Source organism: Artemia franciscana, chromosome 19, assembly GCF_032884065.1.
Source record: "Artemia franciscana chromosome 19, ASM3288406v1, whole genome shotgun sequence".
Classification (NCBI taxonomy): domain Eukaryota; kingdom Metazoa; phylum Arthropoda; class Branchiopoda; order Anostraca; family Artemiidae; genus Artemia; species Artemia franciscana.
In genome coordinates, this window is record NC_088881.1 from 3,956,907 (window position 1) to 3,981,797 (window position 24,891).

At 33.2% G+C, this 24,891-nt stretch overlaps 1 protein-coding gene across 2 annotated transcripts in view; it reads left to right on the top strand.

Moving 5' to 3' along the window:
- LOC136039172 (probable helicase senataxin) overlaps nucleotides 1–18,834 on the top strand; it is a 133,775-nt gene extending 114,941 nt beyond the window's left edge. For both annotated transcript variants that reach the window (XM_065722686.1, XM_065722685.1), the window contains exons 10-12: nucleotides 4,834–4,977; nucleotides 6,608–6,748; nucleotides 14,891–18,834. In XM_065722686.1, the coding sequence (XP_065578758.1) occupies nucleotides 4,834–4,977; nucleotides 6,608–6,748; nucleotides 14,891–15,206 (601 nt within the window). In that variant the 3' untranslated portion in view covers nucleotides 15,207–18,834. The remainder of the gene's footprint in view (nucleotides 1–4,833; nucleotides 4,978–6,607; nucleotides 6,749–14,890) is intronic.
- The last annotated feature ends 6,057 nt before the right edge of the window (nucleotides 18,835–24,891 follow it).

A 24,891-nucleotide genomic window follows, 5' to 3' on the forward strand; every position in this document is an offset into this window, starting at 1 on the left:
GTAAATTGAAAATTCTAATTCACCTTAAGAGCCAAAAGAGATTGGAGGGCAACTAGGTCCCTCGAAACAGTTTATGAGGGACCTGTTGGAAGTAGGGACTCTTAGGGGAAGTTTAAAAAAGCGTTTGTTGCATTAAAATTTGCTAAGCATTAATTCTTTAACGAAAAGTCTTATATGGCATCTTTAGTTTTTGCCTTTTTTTTCTAACAATTTCTGTTTATTAATATAATACGCATAACAAATAAAATACACTGGGTCACCACGGACAGACAGAGCTCGTGATTGCGGTGACCCCATCAATATTTATAACATAAACAATATTAGTTGAAGATCCAATACCCAAGTCCACGGCCCACCACACAAAGCAGAAAGACAAAATAAAAACACAAAAACAAAACAATCAAACAAACATGCACAGAGAATCACATCATGAGCAATCAGAGACGATGAATAAAAAAAAAAAAAAAAATAATAAAAAAAAATATTCAATTTGTTTTAATTACCCATGTTTTCTCTTTTCTTTTTTTCTCTCTTCTTCATTTCCAAGTTTTTGTTGTTTTTTTGGTTCTTAACAAATTCGTTTCTAGGATCTTTATTATTATTGGTGTTGTGTGTTTTTTTTTTTTTTTTTTTTAATAATAAATTTGAATTGAGATTGAATGAATTGAACTAATCTGGTAATAATACCAATAATGCTGATTAGTTTATTAATACTATATTATTTTAATATTAATAATCATAATATAATTATTAAACTATCATAGTTAGTTTATTAAACTTTATTATTAATAATAAATAATAATACTAATCTTAATAATAATTAAATAAAAAAAACAAGTTTTTTAAATGAAAGTAAGGAGCGACGTTAAAACTTAAAACGAACAGAAATTACTCCGTATATGAAAGGGGCTTTTCCTTCTCAACGCCCCGCTCTTTACGCTAAAGTTTGACTCTTTCTCTTAACTCTACATTTTAAAACAGTAAAATACTTTAGCGTAAAGAGCCAGGTATTAGGAGGAGGTGAGCCCCTCAAATGGGTAATAACTTCTGTTGGTTTTAAGTTTTAATGCTGCTGCTTACTTCCAGCTGAAAAAAAAATCATATTTATTTTTTCATTGCTTTTTTTAAGTAATGCTAGTAAATCCTGTGCTCCCTTCATGGAAATTTTCTTCCCCCATGACAAATTCCTCGATTGAAAGTCCTCCGAGCATATCTCCCTCTTCTCAACCCCTGCCTCCAACCAAAACATCCTCCTGAAAACGCCTGTACACTTCCCAATAACCATTACTATATGTAACCACTGGTCAAAGTTTTGAACTTGTAACCCCTCCCACGGGGACTGTGGGGGAGTAAGTCGTGCCCAAAGACATAGTTATAAGGTTTTTCGACTACGCTGAATAAAATGGCTATCTCAGAATTTTGATCCGTTGACTTCGGGAAAATAATTAGTTTAGGAGGAGGCCTAGGTGCCCTCCAATTGTTTGGTCACTTAAAAAGCGCACTAGAAATTTTCATTTCCGTTAGAATGAGCCCTCTTGCAACATTCTAGGACAACTGGGTCGATACGATCACCTGTGGACAAAAAAACAACAAAAAAACAACAAAAAAACAAACAAACAAACACGCATCCGTGATCTGCCTTCTGGCAAAAAATATAAAATTCCACATTTTTGTAGATAGGAGCTTGAAACTTCTACAGGAGGGTTCTCTGATACGGTGAATCTGATGGTGTGATTTTTGTTAAGATTCTATGACTTTTAGGGGGTGTTTCCCCCTATTTTCTAAAATAACACAAATTTTCTCAGGTTCGTAACTTTTGATGGGTAAGACTAAACTTGATGAAACTTATATATTTAAAATCAGCATTAGAATGCAATTCTTTTGATGTAGCTATTGGTACCAAAATTCCATTTTTTAGAGTTTTGGTTACTATTGAGCCGGGTCGCTCCTTGCTACAGTTATTGACCACGAACTGTTTGATTAATAATCTGGGGTAAGAGGGTTCTTACCTAAGATCACCCTGGGGAATTAGACGTAAAATGGACTTTTCAGGCCCTCTATAAGCTTGACTTCCCGCCCTTAGCAAATTATTACCCGGATGCACTAAACGCAGGATAAGTTTAGAAGGTAATTTGTCTTAGATATTTTAGTTGTCTCACGGATCATCTTCTTGAATAAAGAATATTCTGTATTTTTTATTGTGTAACATTTACTAATATAAAATAATTGCTTAAAAAATCTACTGGTGTGGTAGTTATTTTCCCTTTGTACAAGAAGTCGGATGCTCAAAATTACCTGTGGGCTTTGTTTTTTCTTTTTCCTCTTGACTATTTCAATGAAACTTCCTCGTAGTAAAATAAAAAATTATGACCCAAAATACAATCTTTCATATTTCCTTCCCCCCTCCAACAAAAAAAAACTCACAGGGGAAATAAATAGATTCCGTGGTCAATAGCCCGGTCACTCTTTTCGCCAGTTTGCATATCTTTTATGTAGTTATTTCTTCGCCGTACCTGTATTTAATTTTTATTTCAAATTATTTGAGTTATGGACTATATTTTTTACCGTGTTTATTACTTAGTTATCATTTATGGTTATTCGTTTATTTCTCGCTATTCATTCCAATCGATGTCAATTCTCAGAATCCGGATGTAACTGCAAAATCTTAGAAAGAATTAATAACAGTTGGATTTATTTTATTGGTTGGTTGAACTTGGTGGGAAAACTAAAACTCTCCAGAGCTGCCTTTTTAGTCAGTATACTTAAAAACTATTGTAGCATAGCTAAATTCAGTTTTTTTACAAAATCTTACATTTTAACGAAAATCACACACTACGGCTCAGTAACGAAAATCGATGTGAAGAAAGGCAAAAATGAGTTGGCGTAACGATTAGTTCGTACTTTATGGAGTCAAAGTTTATTTTGTATTCGAGCTGGACTATTGGAGGGGCTGGTTCAGGTAGTAGTGTTTGGTAGTATTTTATATGCCACTGGTCTTTTACATCGTTCCATCACGAGATTGTATACATCTGTTGAAGTAGTGAACCTTTTGCTTGTCCTGTTGAGCTTGGTGGTAGAACAAACACTATGCTCTAGAGTCGCCTTCTTAATCACCAGGAGGCACCTTTGGACTCTCACCATTGGCAAGCTTGTTTAAAGCAAACTCAGATTATACACTGCTCAAATTCAAAATTAATGAGTGAACAATAAAACATCTTATTTTATTTTTGGTTTCCAAGAACATTTTTTGTTCCTAAATTCGCGATGTCAAGTACTTTTAAGTACCTGATATGCCGCTAGTTTTTTACGTCGATCCGCCAAGAGATTGTAAATGTCTTTTGAAGTCGGGAAAATTTTAGAGAAGATCGTTCCAAATGGAGTGAGATATCGGACGAAGCTTCAAATATTTCGTTATCATCGTGTCATTCTTATGATGATTCGACTGAGATGTGTGCCTCCGTGTCTGCCTTCGTGTCGAGCTGTGTGCCTTCGTGTGCTTATGAAAAAATAATTTGCCATGTAAGATAACTCAACTGCTAAAATATTTAATTGACTAATTCCGTATCTGGTTGGACTCCATATCTGGACTTGAAGTCGAGAAAATTTTAAAGCAAGATCGTTCCAAATCGAGTGTGGTGTCGAGCGAAGCTCCAAATATTCTGTTATCAACGTTTTATTCTTAAGATAATTCGACTGAGACGTAAAACATCATATTTTATTTTTGGTTTCCAAGAACATTTTTTGTTCCTAAATTCTCGATGTCAAGTACTTTTAAGTACCTGATATGCCGCTAGTTTTTTACGTCGATCCGCCAAGAGATTGTAAATGTCTTTTGAAGTCGGGAAAGTTTTAGAGAAGATCGTTCCAAATGGAGTGAGATATCGGACGAAGCTTCAAATATTTCGTTATCATCGTGTCATTCTTATGATGATTCGACTGAGATGTGTGCCTCCGTGTCTGCCTTCGTGTCGAGCTGTGTGCCTTCGTGTGCTTATGAAAAAATAATTTGCCATGTAAGATAACTCAACTGCTAAAATATTTAATTGACTAATTCCGTATCTGGTTGGACTCCATATCTGGACTTGAAGTCGAGAAAATTTTAAAGCAAGATCGTTCCAAATCGAGTGTGGTGTCGAGCGAAGCTCCAAATATTCTGTTATCAACGTTTTATTCTTAAGATAATTCGACTGAGACGTAAAACATCATATTTTATTTTTGGTTTCCAACAAAAGTATTCCATTTTTGTTTCTAAATTTGTGGTGCCAAGTTTTGAGTATCTGATATGCCCCTAGTCTTTCATATAGATCCGTAACAAGATTGTAAATATTTTTTCAAATCGAGAAACTTTTAGAGCAAACGTGCCCAGGGAGATCGTTCTAAATCGAGTGTGGTGTCGAACGAAGCTTCAAATATTCTGTTATCAACGTGCCATTCTTAAGATAATTCGAATGAGATGTCTGCCTTCGTTTCGAGCTGTGTGCCTTCCTGTGTTTATGAAAAAATAATTTGCCATGTGAAACAACTCAACTTCTAAAATATTTAATTGACTAATTCCATTTCTGGTTGGACTCCACCTAACATCTCTCGGGGAAAATGTCCTTGATTTTTTGTGAGTTACTCACAGTATAATGGACTCGGTCGATTTGATGTCTAGAGTGAACAAGTGTTTTAGAATGGCATATGTAGAGACTAGGGTTGCTTCGGATAAATGTCCTTTCAAGTCTTGGGATATTCATGTAATTTGTCTAATTTTTTTCGAGTTTTTTTTTTGAATTTGTGCTACTCTGACCCTATGAAGGTAAATGACGTACCAAAGATATTTATTACTTCTAGGATGCACCCTGCCATTAGTGAGTTTCCTTCGAGAAGGTTCTATAATAATTGTCTTTTAAATGCACCTTCAACGGTCAGATATGCTGGAGTTTGTCCATATATTCTCTTGGATGTCATTGACAGTGAGGAAGAAACCAAAGGAGTGTAAGTGTTTCTATTTTAGTTTTATCAAAATATGCTACAAGCATACAAAATTTAAAAGTCATAAAAAAAATTCTTCGTCCTTAAAACAAATGGGCGGAAGTAAGTTTAGTATTTGCCTTGATAGCTAACTGGGGAGAAGGAAACATGTTAAGAAAACAATTTTTACTTGATGATGTGCAGAATAATCAGAGTTCAACACATTTTGCATACACCTAACATTTATCTTCATTCATTTCAGTGTTTTACATTTTTCTATCAAACTCCTTAATTTTTTATATCTATTCAATAAGCCTTTGTTCAGTTCTGAAGCTCGTGCTGAAATAAACACCATCTGCGAATTTTTTTTATAGACGCCAATATAGAAATGGCAGTGGTGTTCATACAAAATAGAACGTCATCTGAATATTTGCTAATAAACCTGATCTTAACCTAACCTGTTTTTATTTTAACACGTGCTGTGAGTAATAATTTAGATAGACTTTTATTTACTAGTACGGCCAGAAACTAAAAAAATGCATATTGGATACATACAAAAGGTTCAGAAATATGGTAGATAAAGTGTAAAACACTGAATAAAGTGAAGATAAAGGCTAACTCCGTGTAAAATGTGATAACTATGATTGTTTGCATATTATGAAGTAAGAATTGTTTTCCTAACATGTTCCTTTCTCTCCAGTTAGCTATCTAGGCAAATACCATTGATTTTTATTTATTATAGGAGATTGAAAATAGAGTTAAGTTTTCATTTTTTTTTCGCATTGCTGTAAGAAAAAACAGTAACACCAGTTAATTCTTTATTTTATGTTATTTTACAATATAATAGTCTAGTTTTTGACAATGCACCTTATCCCCCTTTTTCCTGCTTGTCCCAGATGTAATTTTAAATAATATATTTTTTCTTTATTTATCATCTCGTGGAGCGTCATGTCTCCTTTGTTAAAATGGGTTTGCTGCATTCCAGACCCAAGAAAACCACCCAGGGTGGTCAGTGGAACTTTTGATAAAACTCATAAATGTGGATATGATTTTGTAATTATCATTCACATTATCCACAAAATTTGATAATGATTCATAAATCATTATGATGTTATGGATCATCATTATGATTATGAACCTCCCAACAAATGGGAGGACGTATCTCATTAAAAGAAATATGCAGTGTGTTATAGGGTTCGAATTTCAGTTTTTTTGAAGTATTTTTCTTTTTAGTTTTGTTTATAATTAGTGACGAGGACCACGCTGCCTTTTCATCATAAACAATAAGTAACAAGTAGAACAATAGGGAATTTTTTTCATAAGATAGTGGAACTCAAAATTTTAAATGAATGTTTCGGCCTATGTTCACGGGCCATCCTCAGCACAACAGGAACCTTGTTGAACTTCGTTTAAAGTATGATGCTAGGGCTCTTTTTCTGCAATTTCTCTGAAAAACATCTAGTAAATCTTCATACACTTTTCGGAGCGCCCATGCTTCAGAGCCATATTTGACCTCTGTCTTCACTGTACCCTCCAATATTCTAATCTTGGTTTGCAGACTTATCTTCCTATTCTTCCAAGCGTTTTTAGCTTGGATCTGGTCATTCAGTCGATTTGTCTTACTCTATTTTACATTTTTTTTTTTTTTTTTCAGCAACATCCAAAATTCAGCGGAAGCACTTTTGGCTTCACAATTGGCCATTTTGCTTGCTGAAACTAATGAACTGCCGACGATTGGTGTCATTGCACCCTATAGAATGCACAAGGAAGGTATTATAGAACTTTTAAAGAAGAGGTGAGATTTATAACCAAATAGTTCCCAAGGCCACAGTGGCTATGCAGGGCAAAATGCAGAGAATTGTGAAAAAGAAAAAACGAGGTCATTTCCAGCTAGTGAAAAAAATTAAGAGGAATCTGCAGATATTTAGGTCGAAGCCGCCACTTGTCCGCCCTCAATACACAAAAGTAAATAAAGTATTTTTGAATTTTGAATGGAATTAAACTTTATTAGTAAAAAAAAAACAGTAGAACATTTAATCACCTAAGTAGTAGCCGTCTAAGAAGAAACAAATCTCTGAGGATGAACGACTACAACAATCAATATCTGTAAATTCAACCAAATAAGTAACAATATATATATATATATATATATATATATATATATATATATATATATATATATATATATATATATATATATATATATATATATAAACAAATAAAATATATATATATATAATAATATATATATATATAAACAAATAAAAAAATAGAAATGAAAAAAGACCACACAAACTATGGTTCCTCATCCTCCCCTCGCAATACATACTTCTTTAATGTTTTTTTTTTAATTGCTGTAGATGTTCAGTCGCCTTATCACTCAACGGAAGCACATTCTAGACTTTCGGTCCCAGATGGCGAATCGTGAATCCTTTTACGATGGGTGAAAGATATATAGATAAAAGTCCTAGATAAAACGATATAAGACTAGAGAAGACGAAATAAAAACAAAACAAATCTCAAAAAACGGAACGCTAAATTTAAGATAGACCCTCTCGAAACAACGGTTTATTTACCTGTGTGCACTTTCGCGCTTGAAAAAACCTATGAGGGTTTGCGGTAGCGCGAAAGTCTACGAAACTACTTACCTATTAACTCGACTATTGACTTAAACCTCAACTAATTAATTAAAACTATTAAAAATAAACCAAAAATAAATAAACTATAACCCATTGTTCATTGGTTTAGGAGCATTATTGCCTACGTCGTGACTCGGCCTATATATATGAAAAAAATGATAAATAAATAGATAACTGAATTAAAAATAATAATTGATAAATAAAAATATAAAAAAGAATAATAATAACAAATCAAGTCTCGATTACTCTTCAATTATATAGTTATAAATAAACTACAACCTATATATATGAAAAAAATAAATAAATAACTGGATTAAAAATAATAATTGATAAATAAATATAAAAAAGAATAATAATAACAAATGAATTGTCCATCACTCTTCAATTATATAGTTATAAATAAACTATAACTTATATATCAATCAATCAATCAATTTATTTATAACCCATCTACAAAAAGAGGGCGGAACGCCCTTAAGATGGAGTAATAAGAGAAAAAAAAAGGTACAAATAAATACAAATCAACACAATCAAACAATTAAATAAGTAATGCTGACCATGGGTGAGACACTATCGACATAGAAGAACGTAAATCATGAAGCCTTTTATCAATAATAGATGTAGGAGAAACTAGGCGGAATTTGTTCACTAAGTAACTATTTCTTGTCCAAGGAGGGTAACTGAGAAGGAATTTAGTATAACGAAAATATACTCTACGAACAGATAGTTTCTGAGGCTCACTAAAAAACTGCCAAACCGGACAAAGAGAAAGGAGATGAGGTACAACTAGGCTATTATAAATTTTCGCAAGATTTAATTTATCAATATGTTTAATATTAGATGCAATTGAAGCATAAGCAATTCTCAGTTTTTTCTTCAAAAGTTCAAGGGATAAATTCACAGTTTCTTTCATATTTTTTCCAAAAGGCATTCCAAGGTAAACTAATTTTTGAGAAAGGGGGACATGAACATTAGCTAAAGATAAAAAAATAGGGCCATTTGTCTCTTTAAAATTGAAAGCTACAACAGCAGTTTTATCAACATTGAAAGAAAGCCCAATATTTTTTTATTCATTATAAAGCTGATTAAACGCGTTTTCACATCCACTAAAAGTACTGCTTAGATTCAAAACGTCATCTGCAAAAGTTATTAAAGACAAGTTAAATCCACGGTGAATACAACTAAAATTAACAGAATTTTGGGTATTTAAAACAGAGTTATTAAATAAAGAAGGTGAGGTTAGGCCACCTTGAGGTGCCTATATATATATATATATATATATATATATATATATATATATATATATATATATATATATATATATATATATATATATATATATATATATATATATATATATATATATATATATATATATATATTAACTTGGCAATAAATATCAAAAGAATTATCTGGAAATACTTAAAGAAATTTTAAACTAATTTCGGAGGTTCGACAAATGATGATGCAGCGCCATTTATTTTGAATTATGTTTCTAATAGAGTGGATTTTCTTAAAAAATAGCCACATGGTAAAGATGAATTCTATAATTGTTTAGTTCATAAATTTTTTTTTTTTGCAATGTGTTAATATTTGTGATTTGGTAAATTTCATCATATTTAGTTTACCTATTGTTGCTAAAAAGAGGGATATATTAGCAGGATATGCTTGTTTTGGTGTTACTTGGTTGTTTTATATTTGCTGTTTTTTTTTTCATATGCATGTATTTTGGGGGTGATACCTGACACGGGGATGCCATGGATATTCTGTGGTAGCCACAACACTTGGCTGGGTAGAGAATAAAGTGGCGAAACCCTATAGGCCAGTGTATTCTCCTGATGAGCCCTTGTGTTGGGTTGTTGCCTCTGAATCATTTGTCTTTATTATTTTTTCTATTGTTTGGTAAATGACGACTTATACTTATTGACGACATGACTGCCTGTCCATGGATTATTCTTTATGGTTGATTGTGTTTGGCTATGCTGTTTGACCTGTGTGATTGTATGGATGAGTAGGATTAAGGCCTCATTCAAGTGCTGGTCTATATTTGTCACTAATTTAGGAAAACAGTCTTCCTTTTCTCCTTCTGTCTCTTTTTTTTATGTGTTTGTGCTGTTGCATTGGTGATTTCTCTTTTCATATATATATATATATATATATATATATATATATATATATATATATATATATATATATATATATATATATATATATATATATATATATATATATATATATATATATATATATATATATATATATATATATATATATATATAATATATATGAATAAATAACTGAATTAAAAAATAATAAATGATAAAATGAAATATAAAAAAGAACAATAATAAAAAATCAAATGTCCATCACTCTTCAATTATATAGTTATTAATAAACTATAACCTATATATATGAAAAAAATAGATAAATAGATAAATAACTGAATTAAAAATAATAACTAATAAATAGAAATATAAAAAGAATTATAATAACAAATCAAGTGTCAATCACTCTTCAGTTATCTAGTTATAAATAAACTATAGCCTATATATATGAAAAATAATAGATAAATAAATAAATAACTGAATTAAAAATAATAATTGATAAATAAAATATAAAAAAGAATAATAATAACAAATCCAGTCTACATCACTTCAATTCTCAACTAGGTTGGGCTAAATTTAAGGATATATAATGAAACAACAGTTTATTTACTTTTGTGCACTAAGGGCGGTCGACTCCAATATCCTTCTTTTATTCACTGTATGCAACTATCCTTGTATTTCTTCTTCAAAGTTTTCTTCATTTTGTTTAGAACCAAGAATAATGCTGACAATTTTCTTAAACTGCGTTCCCAGAAAACCAAAGACCTAAAATCCTCTGGTCATAAATTGACATTTTTTCAATTATTTCAAAGTAGCTATCACTTAAATTAATTATACCCGTCTCAAGATCATGGTCTCAATTCTCGTCTTAATTGGTGCACTGAGGGTGGTAACGAGGCGTCCTGGCCGAGTGGATTGGTGCGCTGGATTAAGGATCCTTTGTCTGAGAGGGCGAGAGTTCGAATCCTAATGTACCCAATTATTTAGTTTGGGACGGGGGTTAGTGGCGTGACTCTCTAAGCTCAGCCAGAGTCGACCCGGCTCTTAACGGGTACCTGGAGAAATCTGGGGAAGGTAAACAGGAAGGGTGTGCGAAAGAATGGGATGGATAGCCCCCAACCCCCCATTGCACTTCTTGGCTGAAGGGCCAAGAAATGTAGATCACCACCGCCGGTAGGGACTGTAAGGTCTGTTGCCGTATTCTTTACCTTTTTACCATAATGACCCTACACCTTAGGAAATGAAAGTACAAATTGCAAAGAATAGACTTCACTTTGTATAAATTCTTATAATTTATAATTAGCAATAAACAAGCCTTCCAAGAAAAAAATTTACCTCTAAGATTTGCCTAAAAATTCACTCTTTTTTGGTTTCAACCCCTTCCCCTTCTCCAACAATTATTTAGACCGTATAGATATATGGAATTTCAACACTGGCTGAAAAACAATTCAGAACTACTCAAAAAAAGATTTTAATCGCTAATTAAAGATTTAAACAAAATTATTCTTGCAAGTATAAGTGTAAAGCTTGAATAAGCTTTCCTTGCGAATTGGTTTGAATAAGTCTCTTTATTAGTGAATACGAGATGATTAGAAGAGATTAAGCCTCTTTTTATAGATTAAAAATTCAACTCTGAGATTGGGCCAAAGAATTTAACTCTAAGATTGGCCAATTTGTTTGTGGTTTGCACCTCCCACCCGCTCAGATAATCCTCTGAACCGTATTGAGATGCTTTTTTGAACCCTTGAAGGCTTGGGATATTGAATTTAAAGAATCCTGGCTATGAATAAATTATCAGAATTTCCCAAATTTAAGATTTTAATCACTAATTAACTCCATAAAGGTTTAAACAATCTAAATCTAGCAAAAATAAGTGGAAAAGGATTAAGATTCAATAAGCTTTTTTTAAGAATTAGCTTGTCTTTATATTAGCAGATACAAGCTGAATATAAGATAACGAGCCTTTCTGTTACGGAATAAAATTTTATTTTATTCCATAAAATAAATTTTATTTTAAAATTTTCATTTTGCCCGCAACTGTCTCTCCAATAAAAATATGTGGCCTAAATCTAAATTTTTTTATGGTTAGTCCCTACCCCCCTTCCAATAATCCTTTGAATTGTATTGAGATACTTATTTTTAACACCGAGTGAAAATTTATCTAAACAAATTAAGTTTGCACAAATTAAATTAAATTACACAAATTAAAATTTGAATAATTAATTAACTCCGTTAAGTTTTAAACATTCTAAATCTAGCTGAAATAAGTGTAAAAGTTTTCAGCTTGAATAAGTTTCTTTCAAGAGTTAGCTTGAATAAGTCTCTTTATCAGTGGATACAAAGCGATTGGGAGATTTCACGCCTTCCTTTTATAGAACAAAAACTTACATCTTACATTAGCCATAAGATATTCCTCCCACTAGGATGTGGCCTAAAAATGCACTTTTAAGTGGTTTTACCCCCCCCCCTCAATAGTCCTCTGAAGTTCATCGAGATATTGAGTGGATTCGATTCTGTAAAGGATCACCCTATCTCCTCCATTAAAAGATTTTTAGTTTTTGTGGTCGAAATATTAAGTATTGATTTGGCGATCCTGCCATAATTTGGATAAGATATCTGAATAAACGACAGAATACTGAAGGCCAACTTCAGCTTTTCCAGAAATCTTAGATGAACCGTTTATTTTCTCCCGTTTTGTACCGGAAATAGAGGTGTTTAATTTTTCTTAAACTTAAAATATTAGAAAATGTGAATTTTGTTGTTTTGTTAAAACGGAGCAGATTTTTCTTATTAAAGTTTAGGAAAGAGCAGTCCCTAAAAATACTCTAGCATACCTGCTAAAAATACGCTTAAAGGAAATAACAAATGAGCAATTTGGCAGCTTTTGTAGCTCCCTGTGGGCCATACCCATTTAGATTGAAAACCTTGTTACCACAGGGAACATAAAATTTAATTTTTTTATAATCAGACTTTTTATATAGTCAAACTACAGATTCTCAATACCACTCAAATTCGTGATGTATGTATTTGATACCGTTAGCCGGCACTGAGGCTCACAAATCGATTTTGAGGTATCGAACTCCTTAACTTTCAACAGACTGGCCGAAGGATTGTCCGACCTACCGCTTAGATTAATTAATTCACAAATTAAGAATTTGAATCATTTATTTAATTTTATCTTCACTGACTTTGCTTAAATAAGTCTCTTTATTAGTGGATACAAGAGGATTAGAAGATTCTAAGCTTTCTTTGAATCTTTATTCTAGCTTTCTTTGAATCTTCATTCTATTTTGTGCTTCCCTCAACTTTTATAAGGAATCACCTACTTCCTAGTTTACCTACTATATTACTGTCTCTGGAATATGCTCTCTGTTGTGGAATTTAATTTATTTTTGTGTATTATTTGTTTTGTCGAAAACCCCTGTCTAGAAATACTCCAGTTTTCTTGATTCATCGGTCTATAGTTCCTACCCATAATGAAGAAAAAAGAGCTGATGTTAGCTTATGGCTGATATGTCCAAAAAATTATAGGATTTTTTTGTGGGGAGGGGGGGGGGTGAGAGGGTGGTTCCCGAAAAAATTTCATCCCCTGGGCAAATTAGAGATATCCGTAATCATTTCACTATCAAAATATGCTGCTTATAGGACTGTCGCCCGTCCGGCATCCGTATTGTACGATTAGTACAAATCTATTCCTTAACCTTGACGTTTATCCATATTTTTTGGGTAATACATATGTGAATTTCCTACTTTATTATTTACCTGTTGTATTACTTTACCAGAACTGTTTGATGCTTAAATTATTTTTGTGTATTATGTCCTTTGTATGCATTATGTCAAGGTTGAGATGACTAGAACACATTCTGTGGATAAAGGATGTTAGATTGCTGAAGATCGTCCAGCCATCTAGGGCCAATCGAAAAGCAGGTCGTCCCCCAATGGGGTGGGAGGATACTGTAAGGAAACATTTGAGGGAAATGGGGACTTCTTTGGAGGATGTAAAGAGGGAGGCTTTAAATAGATTGGGGTAGAGGAGGAGTATGTGTAGCTGTGTTGGCCTCAGACGGCTTGGTGCCGCAATGAGTTGCTAGTGGTAGTAGTAGTGTTATGTCTGGAATCTTATCTAGAAATGTTCAACCTTTCTGGGTTGTTTGGGTCTGAAATTCCTATGCATAATGAAGATAAAAGAGCTGAAATCAATATTTGTAAAAAAAAAAAAAAAATCGGATTATTTTTTTATTTTATGGGTTCCCAAAAAATTTGCAGATAAGAAATTTATTATAAGCTTTTATATATATTTGTATATTAAATTCTCATTAAGAAAATGTTTTATGAAGCATTAGTATTTGTACTTTATAAATTATTTGGTTTTTTTATAGTTTATATTTTATAAGTAAATATTATTTTTACATATTAGAAATCAATATGTTTACATGTTTTATATATTAGGTGTTTTGTTAAGAATATAATCTTTGTCTTATCTACAAATGTTTAAATTTTCTAGGTTCTTTGATACTATAATTTCCATTCATGGTTAAGAGAATAACAGCGAAATTAGTTTACGACTGAACGGTCATAAAATATTTTTCAACATCTTTCATTAAAAAAATTTCGTCACTTGAAGATGTCTTCAACCCTTCCACCTCTGTACACTAAGCACATGAATTTGTTTTGTTATTTCTCACTCAAAATATTTGCTGCAATAATTGGATACTATCAGTCGCTCAGCATGCACATTGCTACTTGAGAAATCATTATATTTATTCTGTAAAAAAAGTAATGGAATTGCCTACTTTATTATATTAACGTCTGTGTTATTTATGACCAATAAATCATGCACTGAAATTTACACCCATTGCCTAATCTGCACCCGGGTCTGTTTTGCACCTATGTCCTTATTTAGCTTAGTAGTGATCCTCAAAGACTGAACCTTCTCTTTTTCCTTCAAAATTTTAACGTGAATAGCACCTTTCATAATTTCACGTTTTTCCGTTTGACGCTTTTCTTGCCAACGCGAAGAAAAGACGTGAAATTCAGGCACTAAAACGATATTCAATTCCTGTCAGAACCACGCTTAAAGTCTCAGAAAATTGTAAAAAGCGTAGTCAAGCTTAGCGTATTAGAGGCTTAATTCTTTTGATTATTCGGATAGAATATACTTACTTGTAATTCTCAGATTTGATTTATTTTTAGTGATTTGGCAACTGTTGAGAAGATCGAAGTGGATACTGTCGACGCGTTTCAAGGTCGAGAAAAACATGCCATGGTTTTGACCACAGTGAGGGCTCGAGGGAAAGGGATTGGCTTTTTATCCCACCCTGAGAGGCTGAACGTCGCTCTGACTCGTGCCAAACGTTCATTGATTATTTGTGGCCATTTAAAAACTTTACGCCAAAATGAATGGTGGAATAGGCTTATTTCGGACGCTGAAAAGCGACAAGTTTTACATCACGTGAAATCGAATATTAGTGTGCCTAAGTTGAAAGAAATCCTCTTCCTTCGCAAGTAATTTGTGCTGAAAGTTCAGCTTTATGAGATGAACTTCATAGCTACGCACTCCAGGAGCCTTTTTTTACCGTAAAAATAATATATCCATTGTTTCTTTCTCAACCCAGAATTTGTGATATTTTTATACAACAAGTGTGGGTGAAATTAATTCAATAATTTTGTGACGATTTTGATTTCCTGTGGGTAGAATGCAGACATTCTTAAAATCCATAGTAAACTCAAATCATATTTCTCCTATGGCCTGTATATAAGAGCCTCGTTGAGGCAATGGGTTGAGGTTTGAGCTTCGATCCAGTTTTGTGAGTTCCATCTGATATTCAGTTTAGACTCGTTTCCATGCGTAAGTGTTATGAGTAGAACAACGAATTTTTGTGTTTGATTTTTGTTTATGTCAGCGGTACAAGCGTTTAATCGCATTAAAGACACTGTTTGTTCTCTTAAATGACTGGTATTCCATTTGTGAGAAATATAATTTGAGAATATCGAAATGATTTAGGTTTTTAGTAGACGGATTTTTTGGTCAAAATTCAGTATTGTAAAATTGGCCTATTTGCTACGCTCTCTGCGAACCTTCCTACTGCCCTAAAAAGAATGTGCCTATTATTTGTTCCTAAACCGATTTTTTTTTATCTCGCTAGACTACAAGTGTGATTACAATTACTTGGGGGATTTTGAGATGATTTTGAGTTCTTATGGGCAGAATGTACATGATTTGTCATATCTAGATTATTCTAGCGTTCCCAAATATGTGATTCAATTATGGCCTGTGTATAAGAGTCTTATTCAACTCTTAAGTCTTTTTTTTTAAAGACTTTTTGTGTTTTATTTTTATTTATGTCGTCATTAAAGTGTTTGATTTTCTGATACCATGCCAAAATTCTCTGTTCTCTTAAATTACTTATGTTACAAGTCAAGATAAAAATTTAAATTGAAGTTTAGGTTTAGATTTAAAAACAAGTTTAGGTAATACTTAAATTATTCAAGGATTGTCAAGTCTGTTTTTCTTTTAAGGCTTGTATAGCCCATTAGAAGGTTATTCAGTTTATAAAGTCTTTTTGATGGAACAGAAGAGTATTTGTCTTTGATTTGTGTTTCTGTGGACAATACAAGTCTTAGGTTTTCTTTTGCCATAGACAGAGAACGATGGTGTCGTTTAGGAGGGACAAGAGGGGTAATTACCCCCCCGCCCCAATAATTTGGAGATAGAAAATTATTGTGTAGCCCATGCTCCTAACAGAGAATATACAGTACGGATAATTTTTGTTTGATTTGTATTTTTGTTGCCAAAAGTCCCTCATCAAAAATCTCTGTCGTCAAATTTATGTCGTCAAAATTTTCTGTTCCCTATCATTGCTTATTACGCAATTGTGGTAATATTAATGTAAGAATTCTGATATGATTTTGACTTCCTGTGGGAAAATACGGATGATTGGTTAATATTTATATTCTTTTTAGGATTAAAAAAATATGTGTACTATTGATCGTCTCTGTATAAGAGACTAATTCGATTCATATAAGTCTTTTTGACAGAACAGGGAATTTATGTATTTTATTTGTGTTTATGTCGATGGTACAACCGTTCGGTTTGTCCGTAGACATATTAAACTCTTTGTTCTTTTTGTTGGCAGGAAACGTCACATTTTGGCAAGTAGTTCAAAAACTGAAATGAAAACAGTCAGAAATCAGAATTTTCACCGTAATCGGAATAGTTACTCAATCTTAATATTAAGCAAACATTAATTTTTTTAAGTCCAGAGGTAAAAGTAAAAACTTTTCCAGAGGTATTTCTAACTGGTCGCTGCATCAGAATACAGCAATAACAGTTGGTAACTACTGTCTCTTTATTTTAATATTTCAGATTAATTCAATGTCTTGAATAAAATAAATATTAAACTTTATATTATTAAAAATTGATATTAGCTTAATATAATTTGATTAATTGAATATATCTACATAGAGAAAAGTATAGAAAAAAAGAAAATAAGAAATAAAATAACCTACATAGAAAAAGAAAACCGGGTTTGAACCCCCCCCCCCCCTTGAGATTCTGGTTGATTCATAAAAGAAGTAACAAAAATATACATAAAGCAAATGTTGATGCGTTTATTAAAGTCTATCTCCTGAAAAAAAAAATCTCGGATACGCCTTTGGTTGTCAGATTTTCTGCATAGAAGTACTACCAAACGGAATGACATGACAAGGTGTTGTACATTTTCTAAAATATTTGCGAAAACCAGAAGTTTGACACTAACTTGTCAACATAAGGAGGCAAATAGATCTTTACTAATATATACCCCTCAGTCAATATAATTTACGATAATTAATTGCAATTTATTATTGAATTAGGGAACAAGTGTGTTTTAACGCCGTTTGGGTAGCAAATTATTTTTACGCAAGTAATTTGAAAATTGACATAATCTGTCAAAATATTTATGTCCAGTGGTCTAACTTTTCCTCTTCTAAAAAAGGTTCTAACAGGAAATCTGCTTAATTTATCCTCATAGATAAATACACCTAGAATTTTCTATCTAGATAAGAACGAGTTGCAGCTTATTGAAACACAGTAAGCAAATAATTAATTTAATAGGTTTCAATCAGGGCATGTGTATTGAACGCTAAAAACTACAATAACCAATTGCAATAGGTATATCGGAGACAGAATAGGTATATCGGAGATTGATGAAAATTGCAGTATTTGGTTTCTCTATTATTTTAAGGTATTTCTCCATATTTGTTTTTCGAGTCCAGAGTTCAAGGTTCATTTATTCAACAATAAATTATCACATTCTGTACTGCCTGATCACCTTTCCATCTTACGAAACACAAGAAGTTATGTGAAATCAAATTTAGACAGTGATAAGAATAAACGAATATTTCGGTTACATGACCGTTAGTCGTCCTCAGCAAAATAGAAACAAAGTTAAGCAATAAAAAATTTAACTCACAATTAAAAAGCAACTTCATAAACATCTGATTGTTGTTGTTTAGTTCTTCTTTTATTTCGCTAAAACGGCTATTATTATGTAATCGAAATATTCACTCAGGTTTGATTAATCACTTTCTTTCATGATTATTCCACATAATTTCCACAAAAATCTACGTGTTTTTGTTTTATTTTTTCGTTTCTTCAGTCTTTACTAAAATAGTGGGGTTTTTTTCAAGTTGATGCGCTTTTGTTGTGAGATTTTTTTTTACCGGCAAAAAACGTAAAAAGGTTTTTTACTTTGCCGTAAAGTTTACTATTTGGCACGATATTGCTGGATATCATTTCTAAAAAGGCAAATAAACTAACCCGAAAAAATTCTTGATATCTTCTTAGTCTATGTTGTGTTGCTGTTTAACCTTTAAATAGCACATTTCATAAAATTATATTTCCAAAATTCATATTGACCTTAAAATTTTTTCTCCTTGTTTTTTCAGCAAGCTAATTTTTTGGTAATATTTTGTAACGAATTTTCGGCACTTTTATTTTATCATACCCAGATGTTACTGTGATATTTCGTGCATATACTTTTTACTGAATTATAATTCAGTTCTAGAGAAAGAGAAATTTTATTTGCCCTTTTAGAACGAAATTTGTGTTTGTATTTATTTGAATAAAAGTTTGATTAATAAGACAGTTTAAAGAACTTTTTTTTGCTATATTTGTAAATAGTTGGATATACAAAATTTTACTTCTCTAAGCATACTTTGCCCGTTTGCCCATTAATTTCGTTTCCCCGTTCGCCCGTTAACTTCGACGTTTATATCTTAAATCTCATCCCTAACACATGATAAATTATAAGCACCTTCTTACAGATATATGGACCGTCGCCATGGTCCCCACCTTCTACTGAAGTCCCTCTTCTACTGAAACAGGATCCTGGTCAATATCTCGACACCCAGACAGTCGAGAGTGTAGATAATGTAAAATGGGGTGAAATTAGAGTAGAAAGGATCCTGGGCACCATTTAGGTATACTTCATGAAAGACCTTCTGTGTTGACGTTTGTGAAGGACTAACTCTGTACAATGATGAAAATCGAGTGACTTTCCCGTTTGCTGCTTATATTCTCTGAGAAAGTTGCAGTGAGGGAACTCGATTTTGACAAGCTTTTCGAAGACTTTGCAAAAATGAAGCAAAGGAAATATCCATTGCTGAAGTAACTGTACGTAAGTTTCTCATTTATACAGTAAATGTTCCATTTGGTAATGTTTCTGGTCCCTAAATAAGCTAAAAAATGCGAACCCCAAAGGTATTACAGTACCTAAAGGCTTCTTTGAAAATTTTTAAATGTTAAAAGCTGTATGGGGGCCCAAAATCGATGTTTAGCCCCTCCCTAAGGTTTTCTGAAATATCGCCGCTGCCTCCACGGAAGTATATTCTGTACTCAGAGTTCATTACACAGAGAGGCCTTGACCTTCACTCAAGGCCAGATAAATCAATTGCACACCTAACGTGGTATGGGGCCTCCATGGAAGTGTATCCCGTAGTCAGAGTTCCTAGCACAGAAAATTACCTTCACTCACGGCCAGAGAAATCAATTGTACAACTAACTTGGTACGAGGTCTCCATGGAGCATATCCCGTAGTCAGAGTTCATTGCACAGAAAGGCATTGACCTTCACTCAAGGCCAAAGAAATCGATTACGCAACTAACTCGGTACGGAGCCTCCACGAAAGTGTATCCCTGCTCAGGAAGGCAATGGCTTTCATTCAAGGCCAGAGAAATGGATGGTACAACTAACTTGGTACGGGGCCTCCACGAAAGTATACCTTGTACTCAGAGTTCATTGTACAGAAAAGCATTGAAAGAAGTTGGAAAGTAACCTGACAACTAGAAAAAATATCACAGAAAAAAAAATGCAAATAGGTTTTTAGTACTATGATTTCTCTATATACATAGCACATAGTTTTATCCTGTCTATTAAATACTAAAAATAAGTAAATAATATGAATGAGTATAAACAATAATAAATAATCCTTCTTAGAATATACCATTTCGAGTGATTCCAGAACCACATGCCTACACTTCTCCAACGACCAAGTGGCAAGGGATTGGGGTATGGATCTAGTGTTCTGTTAGGAATGCAGCTGCAAACCCTGAAACTGGATGACCTCTATTCCCTTTTGAATGAAAATGCTTGACAAGTGAGAAAATAAATACATCAAAATTACCAAAATACTGAATCACCAGAAAAATAATCATGTATATATAATAGCAATCATATATGAAAAAATAACCATAGTTACGCATATAAGGCACAAAAACACGATTGAAAAGAAAAATGCCTGACTAATAATTGACCTCTTGACATTCTGATTAAAAATCTAACATTCTAGTAAATGAACTACGGCGGCTTAATTTAATCTATTGGTTTCTCTAGGACCATAATTACGTAAATTAAGCCCTTTTTCTTGGGACTATGCATGGTCATGTCATCACCAAGAGCATAATTACATAATCACCAAAAGAAAAACCTTACAAAGGAAATACATTTGTAATTGGGTATTCTAAAACATTGAGTTAATTAAATTATCTAATATAAAGAGTGAGAGCTTTGAACTATAATTGATGAAGCTGAAATTTTGCGAACAGGGGGAGGGGAAAGGTGTACGTCAAGGTGTAGACATTTGGGATTTCAAAATCTAAATCTAAGCTATTGTATGAATTTGTTCCTCTTAAGAACATTCGTTATCTTAAAAATCATTTTGCGATCCTCAACGTCAGCTGGCCGTGTTAAAGACTGATATCACAGTGAATTCTTTCAACGGACTAACGAAACTTACCAGGGGAGCCGGGAGGGGTTCTTTTTAAACCGACAGTTACGAGTTTTCGACCATAATTATTACAATTATGCTTCAAAGCTGTTCCACTTAAGAAGTGATATTATGCTATATAGCACTTACAGATGGTGGAATTGATGCAAAGCACGTAGATAGGAGTAGAACCTTCAAATGAGAGTAGAATCCCCTCAATGGTTTTCCCGAGACCCATAGCCACTACTCTTTTCTTCCTTAATGATTTAAGATTACGAAGAAGTTTAACGGCGATTCCATCGAGACGCAGGTATTGATTAATTCTCTTCAAGACGCAGGTGCTTGTTACGTAACAGGGAGTGTATTCTTTGTTTTCTTTTAAAACTCGCAAGGACCAGGAAAAACCTTTAGGGGCCCTCCCAAGACATCACATTCCGACGGGGCCCCTACAGAGCAATACCACTGGGGCCTAAGCAACTAATCCCAACGGGGGCCTAACATCCAATTTCACCTACCCCCTAGCAACCATTTCCAACGGGGCCCCTAGCGGGTAATTCCACCGGGGCCCTAAAATTCAGTCTCACCGGACCCTAACAACCAATTCCAACGGGGGTCCGCTAGTCTAGTGGAAAACCCCCATTTGTAGCTAAGGGTGACTAATATTGCGTGACTTGGCAGATTTACTGGGAATGACGTATTCGTTTGACTTGTTTCTTCAGGCAGGCTCAAGTGAAATCCCAAACTGAGCATGGAACAAACTTGGATGTTACTTAATCGCAATGCATACGCGGGTGTTCGGTCATGCCAGAACACAAGTGGGTGTTACGTAACGATGGTGCACACGCAGGATATTATGTAATAATGATGCACACTTTGGATGTTACACAACACTTTAAGGCATTGTTTTTCTTCTGGCTATCATTTTTCTTTCAAGGTGTTTTTTTCTTTCAAGGATTATTTTCGATTTTTCATTTTACTTTCAAGACGTTTTTTCTCAGGAAACCTTTATTTTCCAAAGATTTTTGTCCGCTTTAGGATTTAAAAGAGATTTCCTCCTCGTCAGAATGGTGCGCTAGACAGCTGGATCAGAAACCCTTCCTAATATTTTGATTTGGGGAATACTTTCTAGTGAAAATATTTCGAAAAATCTATGGATCGCGTGTTTCCTAACCCTTGTCTCTAAGCCGTGTAACTATCCAGCAAATCTATTGATTTTCGCTCTATTAGATCAACATGGCTGCTAAATCCTATAAATATTTTAACTTAACTTAGACAGGTTAAGTTATGTATTGAATCAGTATGATGTTATATAGCATTCACTTGAGATATTTCATTGCATAAACGATTTAAGTATTGAAGATTCATCCTTCTAAAAGACAAATACCTTTTTGTACATACAAGTTTTATTAGTAAAAATTATAAAATAATGAAATCACAGAAAAAAGCGATGAAAACTCAAAAACGGAAAAACAAAACGTGAAAAAGCTTTAAAAGGATAAAATGTAAGCAAAAAGAAACGTGAATTGAATAAAGGCGTGAACACTAACAACCAATACAACGGGAAAGGGGAAAATTGTTATTAAAGGTAAATTTAAACCATATTAAGATATATTTCTGAGAGGATTCATTGAGAATCTCTCATTTCTTTGAGCAAAGACTATGCTTCACGAACAAAAATCAGCACGCAAGAAGTATCACGAAAAAAACTGGTTTCACTAGGAGAAAAATCAATTAGGAGTTTCATGAACAGAAATGTCAGCACGCAACAAGTTTCATGAAGAAAAAATTAAAATATAACAGGTTTCTCGGAGTCATACATCTAAATACATTAAGTTTCTTGAAGAAATAATCCGCATACAACAAGTTTCACAAACAAAAATCAGGATGCAATATCAATTATCATAAACAATATCATGGTAAATTAAGTTTCTTGGACGAATAAATCAACATACAACATGTTTTATGAAGAAAAATTATCACAATGAATGAAGTTTCATGAACATAAATCAGCACGCAACAAGTTCTACGATCAAAATTGGTTTCAACAGAAAGAAAATCAATCTACAAGTTTTACGAAGAGAAAAATCAGCATGCAACAAGTATCATCAAGAAGCAATAAAAATATAACGAGTTTCTTGAAGAAATAATCCACATGCAACATGATTCAAGAACAAAAATCAGCATGCATCATGCTTCACGAAGAAAAGAAACAAACGTGCAACAAGTTTCACAAAGAAAAATCAACCTGCAAGAAGTTTCACGAAGAAAAAATCAACATACATTTTGTTTCAGGTACAATAGATCAGTGCGCAAAAAGTGTCTAGAACAAAAAGGAAACAAGATACAAAATGTATCGAACAAGATACAAAAAGTAAAAAGTTCCACGAACAAAACCGGTTTCACGAGGAAAAAAATCAAAGTACAAGTTTCACGAAGAGGAAAATCAAAAAGCAGCAAGGTTCATAAAGAAGAGATAAAAATCTAACAAGTTTCTCAAGGACAGAAATCAAGATACATTACGTTTCTTGAAGAAATAATCTACTTGCAACAAGTTTCACGAACAAAAATCAGCATACATCATGTTTAACGAAGAAAATCAACATGCAACAAGTTTCACGAAGATAAACATTATATGCTATTATATATGCTAAACATTGAGTGCCAAAGATTGAGAATTGTCATGGAACGTTACAGTCTAGCGATGAAATGGAAAATTTCTACTGTTCAAATATAAACAATGGTCATTTGTAATATGATATGTTGTGATTTTTGAGGAAAAAAGGGTTGAAACCCACTTAAGTATGATAATGTGCGCCAGGAGGTGTCATAGTGAGGCACAGTGACGTGAATTTACATGGTGTATCGCGCTGAGCATGGCTTTCAAAAGCATGAACCAACGGGTTTAAAGCATGATTTTAACGAAAAAATATCGGGAAAACTTCTTAGGAAATTTTCTTAAGAAACTTCTTAGGAAAATTTATTACATACAAAAATCTAGAAAATGTCTTAGGAATGATGAGGGGTTGTCAGAGGGTCAGTCAAAGTGTAGCATGATGGCGTGAATTGAGATGGTGTAACACGTTGAGGATGGTTTGCGAAAACTCGAACCGTTGAATTTAATGTATGATTTTATCATGAAAATATCTGAAATATGTCTTAGGAGTGATTAATGGGTGCCGGAGGGTCAGTCTTAGTGTGGCAGGGTGGCAAGAATTAGGGAAAGTGTATCACGAAGTGTTGGCTTGCGAAACTTGAACCTTCGAATTTTAGGCATATGAAAATATTTGGGAAATGTCTTAGGAATGATAAAATATATCATAAGGATGCCAGAGGGCCAAACATAGTGTGAAACAGTGGTGCGAATTGATTTGGTGTATCATGGAGGGATGACTTGCGGAAAACTTGAACCATTGGATTTAATGCATAATTTTTAACAAGAAAATATCTGGAATGTGCCTTAGGAATGATGAGTGGTCGTCAGGGGGTAGTCATAGTGTGACACTGTGATGTGAATTGACCTGGTATATGATGGAGGGTAGGGTAGGGAAAAATAACGACTATTGGATTTAAATCATATTTTTATCATGAGGATATCTGGAAAATGTCTTAGGAGTGATAAATATGTATCATCTGATTCACATAAGGAAGCCACATATTGTCACGGTGGTGTGAAATGATATTATGTATCAAGGAGGGTTTGGTTGGGATTAATATGAAGTACTGGATTTAAATCATATTTATATTATGAAAATATCTGAAAAGGTCTTAGGAATTATAATATATATCACAAGGGTGCCATGGGGTAGCCACATATTGCTATGGTGGCTTGAATTGCTTGGACTAACATGTTCTAAAGCTTAAAGTGAAGGTGGGATGTCTTAAATGAATTTCTCGGCGGTGGAGGGGACTGAAATCTAACACGCAGTCAAAGAATTGAGGGGTTTTTCA